The sequence below is a fragment of the Eumetopias jubatus genome, unplaced genomic scaffold, assembly GCF_037043125.1.
Source record: "Eumetopias jubatus isolate StellerSeaLion01/CBP00866 unplaced genomic scaffold, mEumJub1_p1.0 scaffold_5, whole genome shotgun sequence".
NCBI lineage: Eukaryota > Metazoa > Chordata > Mammalia > Carnivora > Otariidae > Eumetopias > Eumetopias jubatus.
Window position 1 is genome coordinate 61,091,477 of NW_028274811.1, and position 12,200 is coordinate 61,103,676.

Genomic DNA, 12,200 nt, shown 5'->3' on the forward strand with positions numbered 1-12,200 from the left:
GGGGTGTTATTGGGACTTGGCCTCTAGTTCTGCTTCCCTCACCCAGTTGTGTCACTTTGTACACGTTATGAATTTTGATACACCCTCTCTTTCTTTATCTGTAAAGTGGGAACTGTAATACCTAGCTCACAGGGTTGTTGTGAGGACCAAATGAGACAGGATATATAAAGAGTTGTTCTGGTTGCTAGCATCAGTTATGTGGTTCAGGAAAATAGCTGTGGTCTTTATAAATGGTTATAATTTGTAACCAAAAAACTGGAAGCAACCTAGTTATTAATAGGGGAGTAGAAAAATAAATTGTTTTCTAGTCTTAGTTAGGATATGATAACAGCAGTTAAAATGAGGACAGTGGTCAGATGACCCAGCTGGAGGCTTCCCGTGGTGACAGGGCAGAGGCTGGGTGCCACTGTCAGGTGTCCCGTATCTGTCTGGTCAGGTCTCCTGAATTTGGTACTTGCCTGTGTTGTATCTTTTGCCTACATAGCTGCAGTCAGTATTGTGAGGAGAATTTGCAAGCAACACTGGTGAGTAGATAGTGTCTTTGTCAGTCCCCTCTAAGGATGATGCAACCATCAGCAACTGAGCTCTGTCATTTTGTGTGGTCGGGCTTGGATCACAACCTTTCTCATTTATTTAATGCTCTAAACCTGACTATGTCTTGGGACCTTAGGAAGCTCAGTCTCCTGTTCTGATTGACTAAGGACAGGTTAACATGTTTGTTAACACTAAAGGTGTAGCACATTGGTTGGAGAAACTAACTGCTTAACAAGAACAACAAAAAGTACCACACAGTTTGACAGCTCTGCTTTATCTTCTTTGCATAAACAATCCATGGTCTTGCCATTTTGAAGGTAGGCTGGAACTCATCACATAGGCATTTAGGAACTCCACAGGTTATTCAGTCTTAAACTTGTGATTTCTGAGGTCAGCCTGGGCAGTGACATCCAGCCAGAGGAAGGGGACAGAGCATGGAGGACATATTTTTGGCTCACCAGGTCTTGTAGTGGCGAATATCATTTCTGCTCACATGTCACTGACTAGAACTCATTCTGATGGTCTCACTTAACTGCAAGGGAGGTTAACAAATGTTTGTCAAGGACGAAAAAGACATATTTAATGAATACCTAGCAGTCTGTTGCCAGAGATGGGCTGTTTTTCTTTTAACTTTGTATTGTTGTTTCAACTGTGTTGTCCTTTTTTTTCTACACATTTAAATGAACTTATTTAAATTTCTGAAGAGACAGTACCTTCACATAGTTGCAGAGCTTAAAAATGGAAAAAGAGGGCGCCTGGGTGGCTCAGTTGGTTAAGCGTCTGCGTTTGGCTCAGGTTGTGTGATCCTGGTGTCCTGGGATTGTGATCCTGGTGTCTGGTGTCCTGGGTTCATGATCCCAGCGTCCTGGGATTGAGCCTTGCTTCGGGGCTCCCTGCTCAGTGGGGAGTCTGCTTCTCTCTCTCCCTCTGCCCCTCCCCCTGCTCGTGTTCTTTCTCTCTCTCAAATAGATAAATAAAATCTTTAATAAAAAAAAGTATATAGATCGTGAAATGTTTGCCTCTCATCCCTGCCCCACATCTGCTCAGTTCCTTTTGGAATAATCATGGTTGTTATTTTCTTGTGTATCTTGCCAGAGGCTTTCTGTTTTAAAAAGCAAATAAATAAATATGAATATATAGTCCTCCCTCCCTTTTTATATGGATGGGGCATAATATACACAATACTCCTTGCTTCTTTCCCTTAATAGTATAAGATAGTTACTTTTGTATTATTATGTATAGTAAATTTATGTATAGTAAATTTTGTATCATTCTGTCTCAATGAGAAGACGTTCCTACTCTCAAGGAGTTTCTCATCTAATTTGGTCAAGGTATAATCTAGTGAGGAGGAGATGCAGATAAGATATCCTGTACCTAAGATAAAATTCTTACCCGTTACATGCTGTATAGCTCAGTAGCACAATTAGAGCAAATGAAGAATACTTTTTTAATTCAAATTAGATTTTTAGAAAACTGTTAAAGAGAATTAAGCATGCTAAGGTTATTCTTGGTAATTATATCACATAAATCATTAAAATTAGCAAAACTGAAAATTGTTGGTGTTAGGGAATAGATCCCTGACTATTGATTACATTTTTGTGTAATTTTCTAAAGCACTAAGTACATTCTCGTGATAGATCTTTCTCTTGAATAATTAAATGACTTTTATTTTGGTAAACTCATGCTTGGAGTATTAACAGTTTATTTCTAATTCATAACTCTGGCCTCAATGACAAAGTAATAAAATGTTATGTATTTCCTCCATTTACCGTTTAATTTATATTAACAAAACTGAATGCCATTTTAAAGTCTCAGGGATTTGTTGCACTGAACTACATTGGGAGGCCCTCTTTATTCTTTGTGGTTTCCCATGTTCCATGAACCTGCCAAAACAGTGTTCACCTTTGGTGACTGTGATTTTCCTCAGCCCACGTGACCTGCTGCTGACACAGTACTGCTCATAAATGGGAATGAAGAGCAGTAGGTGGTGCATAGCTGAGAGTGGAGATTGGTTGGTGTTGAGCCCTGCCTCTCTTCCTTTGCTGTGTGAATGTTTGAGCAGAAACTGCTGCTGCCAAGAAAAAAGTGATCTCAAACACCTCTTACCCGAACGTCTGCCCTGACTTAGTGTCTATGGAGGAACCAGTGTCTCTAGGGACGCTTATAACCAGGAACCTGCCGCTGGCCTCCACTTTGTTCTGTAGTAATCAGGCCTCCAGGGAAGGCTAAACTGGTTCACGTGACCAGCAGGAAATGGCAGCTTTCCTTTGTGCTGAGGAGGAGATACACAGGAGAGAGTGAGGAGCAAGAGTTGGAGATCTTTTCCTTCTTGGCTCTTCCAGCTTTATTTTCCTCTCTTTGTGCCTTTACCGGTAGGGATTTTCTGAGTGTATCTCCTCCAAATGCCGTGGGAGGACTTCATTTCCTGTGGCTGTAATGTCATAAAAATCCCTCTATGAAGTAACTAGATACGCTGTATAAAGCATAAGACATTGTTTTCGGACATAGCTGAGCCTCTTAAATAATAATAATGATAAAGGGAAAAACTGAGGGAACAGATTAAAGAAGGGGCTGGAAATGGGAGTTGACTTTGCTGCTGCAGTTGCCACCCTAGGCCTCTGCAGACATTGGTAATCAAAAGGATCGGTTTTTAAAAAGCCTTGTGGGAAACTGGAGTGAAGGCTTTGTGTCTAAGTTAGGGAGCCTATAGTAATGTGAGACCCTCCAAGGATCATAATCTCATTAAAGAGAGGGAACAAGGAAATACATTTATCTTGGCCTAGTCTTTACAGAGGGAAAATTTGCCAAGAATTCTCAACCAAAGGCTCACCCTCACTCAGGTTTGCTATTCCAATTTGTACTGTCTGTGTGGTCTGGCAATTTCCAATTTTTGAAAGTTGTTTTGAATGGTCCCATGCCTCAGGGTTCCTAGCAGAAGCAAATGCAAATGCTCCCTGAAGGAATACACTCTCAATCCTGGCCTCCTAGGAATCCCAAAGAGAAAGCTCTACCATAAGCTCACAAAACACAATTACAAAAGATAAGTAAACAAGTAACCATGAATGTGAGCAGAAATTATAAACAGCAGAATTAGAATCCCAAGACCTTCAGATCATGGGATTATGAGGATAAATTCAAAAGTTAAAAGAAGTTAAAGTTAAATACTAAAAAGAACAAAAAATATGAGCACAAAACAAAAATGCCATCAAAGGAGAGAGTAGATTGTTTTTTTAAAAAGAACCACATACAACTTTTAGAAACAGTGGGTGGGTTACACAGGAATAAATGCAGTAACTATAATTTCTGAAGAAATTACCTGGAGTATAGCACAGAGAGACAATACGATAAAAAATATAAGAAATTGTAAGACGAAAAGAGAATTAGGTGGTCTAACATAATCGTCATCAGATTTCCAGAGGGAAATTAGAATAGGGAGAGAAGAGACTGTGTTCAAAGAGATTGTCTTTTGACAATCCTTTATTAGGATGAAAATTTCTCAGATTTCATGAATGATATGAGTCCTTAGGTTTAGGAAGCATGGTGGATCCAAAGTACATTTGAGAACAAATGAGAAATCCACATTTCACTAAATCACACTGAAACTGTATGACACCACATCAGATGTAAAAATATTACAGAGAGCAGAGAGCAAAGAAAGATCACCTGTCATGCCCTAATTACATAACTGATTTGATTTCTAATTTCCCCACCTGTTGTCTGCTTTATTTGCTTTCTTTCAGTGATTTCTTTTGGATTTATTGAGTTTCTGTTTTGTTTTGTTTTTCATTTAATCACCCCTTTCCCTGCCCAAAGCTTTGTAGTTTATGTCTGTTCCTGTTGATTCTTACTCATCTAGTTGCTTTTTATGCTTATCTTTGTTTACTGATTATATTCTTTGGAAATTTAAGAATAATGTGAGGGCTAGGATGAAGGTGCCTTCTCTGTTTGTTTGCTTCTGCCAGGTTCTTGGTGGCACAATCATTCTGGGACCATTTTAATTCAAGTTCAGCATTTGGTATGTTTTAGTCCATCCAAATGATGCGAACCTATGCTGCAAATTCATCTTTACTGTGAGGCTAGCTCATTTTTTAGCAGATCTCTTCAGTACAAAAGTGGCTTTGACTGCTGGATTACTCCTCTGGGTTACTGTTTTCTTTTAGATTTTGGTGATTTTATTCCTTACCATTTTGTTAGTTTTTTGATACTTTTATGAACATGTTTTTATGTCTCATTTGGCTTTTTAAATTGTCCTCATTGGAATGATGGTCTGAAAGTACTGGTTCTCACCATTACCAAAAGCAAAAATCCTATCATGTGTTTTCAAAGACTCAAGTTGATGTTCTAAACTGGTGATGGAAGATCGCTGTCAGAAAATTGTTCTGTTTAATATTCCAAAAAGGGTAAATTGTTGTCTATTCCTAAAATGATGCATCCCTAGAACAGGAGTAATAAAAATCCTCAAAAGCTTGTTGGGTGATTTATAATTTGCAACAGGTACATATTCAGAATAGCTCCTTAGAATGTAATTTGTAAATAAATAAAATAATGACATTTGTGGGTGACTCATAGCTCATCTCCTTACTCAAGCTATGCCTTCTTCCCCCTCCTGCCTTGCCTTATCTAATATGTCACAACTCTTGTTAACTTGACCTCCTTAATGTATCTTAAAACTATGTGCCTTTTCACCCCTCTATCCTTTACCCAGTTCAGATCATCAGCATCCCTCCCCTGGAGTCTTCCTGCCACTGTCCTCTGCCTTTCAGACGTTAGCCATGGGCTCCCATTCTCAGGGGAAAGTCCCAGCTCCTGTGTGGCCCACGTCCCTCACATGACCGTATGCTGCCTGGCTGCCTAGCCCCTGCTGTCACAGGCTCACACTTTCAGCCTCCATCTTCCCGTACATCTTCCTGTGCTAATTCCACAGTCAGTACTTTTGTAAGCACTTGGTAATTATTCATTAAACGAACCAGTGAATGATGTCTGTGACTCTAGGGAGATCCAAGTAATCATAGGCCCTCTCATGTTTCTATTAGAAAGCTGTGTAGGTAGTTAGTTGAGCCGTAGTGCATGGCCAGCATGGTAATGTCTGCATTTAATTTACTCATTTTATATTGTCTGTCTTTAGAGCCAAACTTTCAGTGAAAAGTCAGAACAAACACAAATGACTCTTTTTTTTTTTTTTTTAAAGATTTTACTTATTTATTTGACAGAGACACAGTGAGAGAGGGAACACAAGCAGGGGGAGTGGGAGAGGGAGAAGCAGGCTTCCCGCAGAGCAGGAAGCCCGATGTGGGGCTCGATCCCAGGACCCTGGGATCATGACCTGAGCTGAAGGCAGATGCTTAATGACTGAGCCACCCAGGCACCCCACAAACAACTCTTCAGAGCAAACCTTTCAGGGAAAAGTCAGAACAAACACCACATAAAACCACCTCTCCTCAGTAGTTTGTATTTTAGTTCCCCCCCCCGCCTTGCTCTCCAAGTAACCTTATGTTAGAATGATAGAGGCATCTCCACAAATAGCAACCAGCAGGTACAGACTTCACATGTCCTTACAATGGCAACAGCTGTAGTAGGGTTACGTACTGTGTTCCTGAGTGACAGCCACACACAACAGATACTGGTGTCATCGCCCAATTCATCTTCAAATGTGAAGGACTCCAGTGACACCCACTTTTAGTCCTTGGGTCTTTGGTGGTAAAGAAGAATCTTTGTCATCGAAGGACCTCAAGTCCATTGTTTTTTGTCATGGAATGAAATGACTCAGGGGCCTTCCTTTCATTTGGAATGTGTCATGCTGTAAGATCAACCATAGAACACTATAGGGCATCTTGACACAAATACTTTTACCATCATCTCGTTGACAGTGCTACTTCCTTTTTTTTTTGACAATGCTACTTCTTGTTTTGTTGACTGTCATGATTATTGAATCTCTCTTATTGATTACACCAAGATATTTTTTCTCTATTTTGGTATAATCTGACATACTGTTTTATTAGAGTTATTTGGGAAATCTTGTTACTGCTGCTAAGAACAGGATATGCAAACTTTTTAAAAAACTTGATTAGAAGTCATTTTACTAATTTGCATTCTGATCTGCAGATCGGAGATAAAAGTAGAACTATAGCTCCCCCCGTGGTGAGAAGTTTGTAGTAAACAGTGTCACACACCCTTTCACTCTCTTCCTGCCTGTTCTAAACATCTGTAATGCGTTATGGGATTCTCAGTGCAGCCTACTAACCATTTCGGGTGCTGTTTCCCCCACCCTGTGCTGTTCTTTGTGGTATCTACCAAACAGATTGTATAAGCAAATAAAGATCACTGTTAACAACTAATCTGTATTGAGTACTTACTATGTACCAGGCACTGTGCTGTTTGCCATGCATTATTTCATTGCATTGTTGTAACAGCTCTGAGTTAGAGACCATTATTATTCCCATTTTATAGATGGAGAAACTAGGGCAAGACTAAATAATTGGTATATGGTAGAGGCTGGATTTTAACTGAGGTCACCTGCCCGAATTTTTAACTTCTGAGTTCCCTAACCAATGAAGGCTGGGTTAAAACGAAAATGATTCATAGTAAATATGCTTTTGCCTGTGCTGTCATTAGGCTAAAATAAAAAGTCAGTACCTTTGTATTTTTCCAGATTGCAGACCAGCTTAGCACATCCTTTTTTGTCTCTTTCTAAGAAATTTGTAGTTTTATGTCTATTTTAAAAAAAATCTTCTGGAATATTTCATAAGTATGACTTAGGCTTTTATTAACCTGTTTTGCTTTTATCTTTCCATATCTCCAACAACCTTTATAATTTTTGAGAGAGCAGCTATCTTTGTAGGCTGTCTTATACATTCACAGATGGTATTATTTTATCTGTCCTCATACCATCTGTAGCATCAACCTAGTCTGTTTCAATTGGTGTTATCCTTCATTTATGCAGGAGTGAGTTATTAAAATAAAACTTTATATTTGTATAGCATTTTGGGTAAACGTTAGGGTAAAACATTGATTTATTTTATCACAACAATCCTATGCAAAGAAAATTTAATTTTTTTTTTCACCTCATCTTGATTTACTTTATATGTAGTCTTTGGAATTGAGCTGAACTGAATTCAAGAACTACTTTTTGAACACATATTGTGATCCCAGAACTGTGGGGATGAAGAAATGATCCCTGTTCTCACTGAGCTTACAGTCCAGCAGAAAAGACAGAGAAGTAAATACAATTACAACAATTTCCACTATGGAAAGACAATAGAGGGTTGTGTGGAAAAGGGTGGCAGAGGATTAAATCTGGTCTGCTGTGTCTGAAAAGCTCTTTCAGAAGAAGGGTGAATAGGAGTTTGCCAAACAAAGTGGAGCTGGTAGGTAGCAGGAGAGAGGAAGAGAGTCTTCAAGGCAGAGTGAGCAGCAAATGAGGAGGCCCTGATATCAGAGAAGTTGGAGTGACCAAAACATGGAACCATTTCAGTCTAAGTGAAACTTACAGTGAGAGGAGGAGAATGGCAGCGGCCTGAATGGAGACTTGAGAGGTAAGCAGGGCCCAGTTGTCTTGTAGGTCAGTGGAGGAATCTGGATTTGCATCTAAGATTATTGGCAAGTCATTGATGAGCTGAAAGCAAAGGTAAGACTTGAACAGATTTGGAAGACCGCTCAGGCTACAGTGTGGAGACTGGATTGGAAAAGGGGGCAGAAGTGGATGCAGGAAAGTTAGGAGGCTCTTTTTGTAGTCTGTGTGAGAAATGATTTTTACTTAAACTAGTGTAGCAGTAGTAGAGATGGAAAGAAATGGATTGATTTAAGAGGCCACCCCACTGAGAATGGAGGGACCAGTGTGTATGTCTACAAAGCTCAGGTGTGTTTTACTGTGTCATGCTGAACCAAATGCCTGTTCTACATAGTAGAGTATGAGCCAGAGAAAAATGAAACAAAAATGAAGCCAACTTAGTATGCATGTTGTGAACAGGCATGTCCTCACAGAGTAGTTTGAAGGATACTAAAGAGAAAAGCACTCAATTAATTGGGAAGTACTCAATTTAACAGTCATCTAGGCAGGATTCTAAGGCTTGCCCTTCACGTCAGTGTGTGTGATATCAACAGAACTTTGTTAGACAAACGTGTATTCAGTAGCTCACGTTTCCCTTTGGCCCTAAGTGTCAGTTCATTCTTTCATTTGCTTGTTTGCTCATTCTTCATGCAAAAAAACATTTACTGAGGGCTCACTATCTACTAGGTATGTTTACTTATCTCAGTCTTTAATACCACATTATGGCCATCATACCTAGTCTGGGTCTTTGGTGTTTATAGGCACTAGGTGCGCCACATCCCATTTAGGGCACATTTAGTCAATCCGGTTTCCATTTTAAGTTGACAGCCTCACCATTTCCTCTCCAGTGGCCTGCCCATCACTTATGGTGCAGCCACTGATGAAATCCTCCTACTCTGGTCTCCCCTGTCTCCTGATGTCTTATCTTCTGTACTTTCTGTTACTGCTCCGAGTCTTTGCTCAGGCTCAGTATGCCTAATCCCACTTCAAACGGGTGATCAATTCAGCCACCAAGTCTTCCATCAAAGTAGTTGGTTGAATGAATGAATTGGTTTTTGACTGAGATGATCAGTCATTTCAGTCGGACTAGAAAACTCAGTTGCCCTTTGTAGATCTGTTTTATTAGCCAAGGAAAAACAAGCAGTTGTAGCAAATAAATCCTCAGTCTCAGTGGTTTAAATACAATAAAAGTTTATTTTTTGCTAATGTAAAGTACACCTGGTAGCAAATGTGGGAGTGATGGGTTTTCTGCTCCACTAATGGACCCAGGCTGAGAGAGTCTTCAGGTGCCTCACAAGATTGTTTGGGGCCTAACATTCAGCTGGGGAAAGAACAGATGTGAAAGATCACACAGGAGGGTTTTATGGGCCAGAGCCAGAAGTGGCTTAATCATTCCTGCTTACATTTTATTGTCTACAGCGTGGGTACATGGCCATACCTAATTGCAGAGGGAAACTGGGAAATGTGGTCTGACTGGTAAATGTGGTCTGTGTGTTTGCCCAGGAGGAATGGAAAATCTAATGAGCCAGTTTCTGCTCCACCTAGCTAATGACTTTCCTTGTATGGTACCTGCTCTTTGATGTAAATGATTGGGGTTAGGAAGGGCCAGAGGTATGGGGGAGGAGTCCCTTTATGTTTTTCTAAGTAGCTGTTGTCACAGTGCTGGGCATAAGAGTGGGAAATGTCTCTATTCTGAATTCCTAACGTATCTTACAATTGTTACTACTCTGTTCCCACAGGGAGATAAATGCTCGACTAGATGCTGTATCTGAAGTACTCCATTCAGAATCCAGTGTGTTTGGTCAGATAGAAAATCATCTGCGTAAACTGCCTGATATAGAGAGAGGACTCTGTAGCATTTATCACAAAAAAGTAAGTGTGATAGAAATCAAATCTATTAAAACTGTTAATGTTCTGCAGCACAGGGACACCACGTGTTAAAGGAAAACATCTCAGAGCTTTATCATTGTTATTATTTTGTGAAATCTTATGGATAACATGAGAGAAGTCTTAGAACATTTAATGGCACAAATTAAAGTTATTCCAATTTTTTAGGGGCGCCTGGGTGGCTCAGTCATTAAGCGTCTGCCTTTGGCTCAGGTCGTGATCCCAGAGCCCCGCATTGGGCTCCCTGCTTGGCGGGAAGCCTGCTTCTCCCTCTTTCACTCCCCCTGCTTGTGTTCCCTCTCTCGCTGTGTCTTTCTCTGTCAGGTAAATAAATAAAATCTTTAAAAAAATAAAAATTAAAAAAAATAAAGTTATTCCAATTTTTGCATTGTAAAAAGTAAAGTTTGCCCATTTCTGTTAACTACAGCAACACAGAGGCCCTTCTATTTTAACACAGGATATTCTCATGTTTCATCCTCAAAATGTGGGCCATCATCAAAATAGGAAATTTCTTAGACTAGCCATTTTTTTAAAAAAAGATTTATTTAATTATTAGAGAGTGTGCGCGTGCATGCACATGTGTGCACAGAGGGGTGGGGGGAGGGGCAGTGGGAGAGGGGAGAGAGAATCCCAAGCTAACTCTGTGCTAAACACAGAGCTGGGAGTGGGGCTCGAGCCCATGATCCTGAGATCATGACCTGAGCCAAAACCAAGAGTCCAACACTTAATTGACTATGCCACCCAGGCACCCCTAGACTAGCCATTTTTAAAAAAGAGATGCCTTATTTCTTTTGACCCTAGAACAACTTCTTATTTGACTTATCCAAAGGAAAAATCTGCTAATATATCTGTGGTGGTATCAATATGCAAATGAGTTTGGGTATTAAAGCAAAGTAAAAAGCATTATTTTGATTTTTAGCACTTAAGCTTTACAGTTTGTCATAACATTAACAAGAGAGGATTTTCCCATTAGGCTAGCAGCGGATTTTTTTCAACAGAAACTTTGCAAATCAGAAAGGAGTGGCATGATATACTCAAAGTGCATAATGGGAAAAATCTGCAGCCAAGAATACTCTATCCAGCAAGGCTATCGTTCAGAATAGAAGGAGAGATAGTTTCCCAGACAAACAAAAACTAAAAGGAGTTCATGACCACTAAACCAGCATTGTAAGAAATATTTAAGGGGAACTTGAGTGGAAAGAAGAGATCAAAAGTGAAGTATAAATGTAGGAAATCCAAAAGCAGTAAAAATGATTATTTCTGTAAAAAAATCAGTCAAGGAACTCACAAAAAAGGATATAAAATATAATAACATATACCTAAAACATAGGGAGGAGGGGAGAAAAGAATGGGTTCAAACTTTAACAGCCATCAACTTAATATAGACTGCTACATGCAGAAGAGGTTATATACAAACTAATGGTAACCATATATCAAAAATCACTAGTAAACTTGTAAAGAATAAAGAGAAAGAAATCTAAATGTATCACCAAAGAAAACCAGCAAAACATGAAAGAGAGAAAGAAAAGAAAGGATCAAAGAAAATCTTCAGAAACAACCACAAAACAAGTAATAAAATGGCAATAAATACATATCTATTAATAATTACTTTGAATGTAAGTGGACTAACCACTCCAATCAAAAGACGTAGAGTGACAGAATGAATAAAAAAAACAAGACCCATCTATACGCTACATTCAGCAGATTAAAAGTGAGGGGATAGAGAAACATCTACCATGCAAATGGATGTCCGAAGAAAGCCAGGGTAGCAATACTTATATTGGACAAACTGGACTTTAAAACAAAAACTGTAACAGGAGACAAAGAAGGGCACTAAATAATAAAGAGGACAATCCAACAAGAAGATATAACAATTGTAAATATGTATACACCCACATAGCACCCAAATACATAAACAGTTAATAACTGACATAGAGGAACTAATTGATAATAATACAGTAATAGATCAATGCACAGATCATCTAAACAGAAAATCAAGGAAACAGTGGCTTTGAATGACACATTGGACCAGAAGGACTTAACAGATAAATTCAGAACATTCCATCCTAAACCCAAAGAATACACATTCTTTTCAAGTGCACACAGAACCTTCTCCAGAATAGATCACATATTAGCCCACAAAGCAAACCTCAGCAAATTTGAGAAGATCAAAATCATACCATGCATCTTTTCTGACCACAACGCTATGAAACTGGGAGTCAACCACAAGAAA

The 12,200-nt window shown here is 39.3% G+C and overlaps 1 protein-coding gene across 5 annotated transcripts in view; it reads left to right on the forward strand.

Annotated features, from left to right (window-relative positions):
* The window catches only part of MSH3 (mutS homolog 3), a 178,479-nt gene that overhangs the window by 72,475 nt on the left and 93,804 nt on the right, over positions 1–12,200 (forward strand). For all 5 annotated transcript variants that reach the window (XM_028114541.2, XM_028114539.2, XM_028114538.2 and 2 more), the window contains exon 13: positions 9,820–9,952. In XM_028114541.2, coding sequence (XP_027970342.1) covers positions 9,820–9,952 — 133 coding nt within the window. The remainder of the gene's footprint in view (positions 1–9,819; positions 9,953–12,200) is intronic.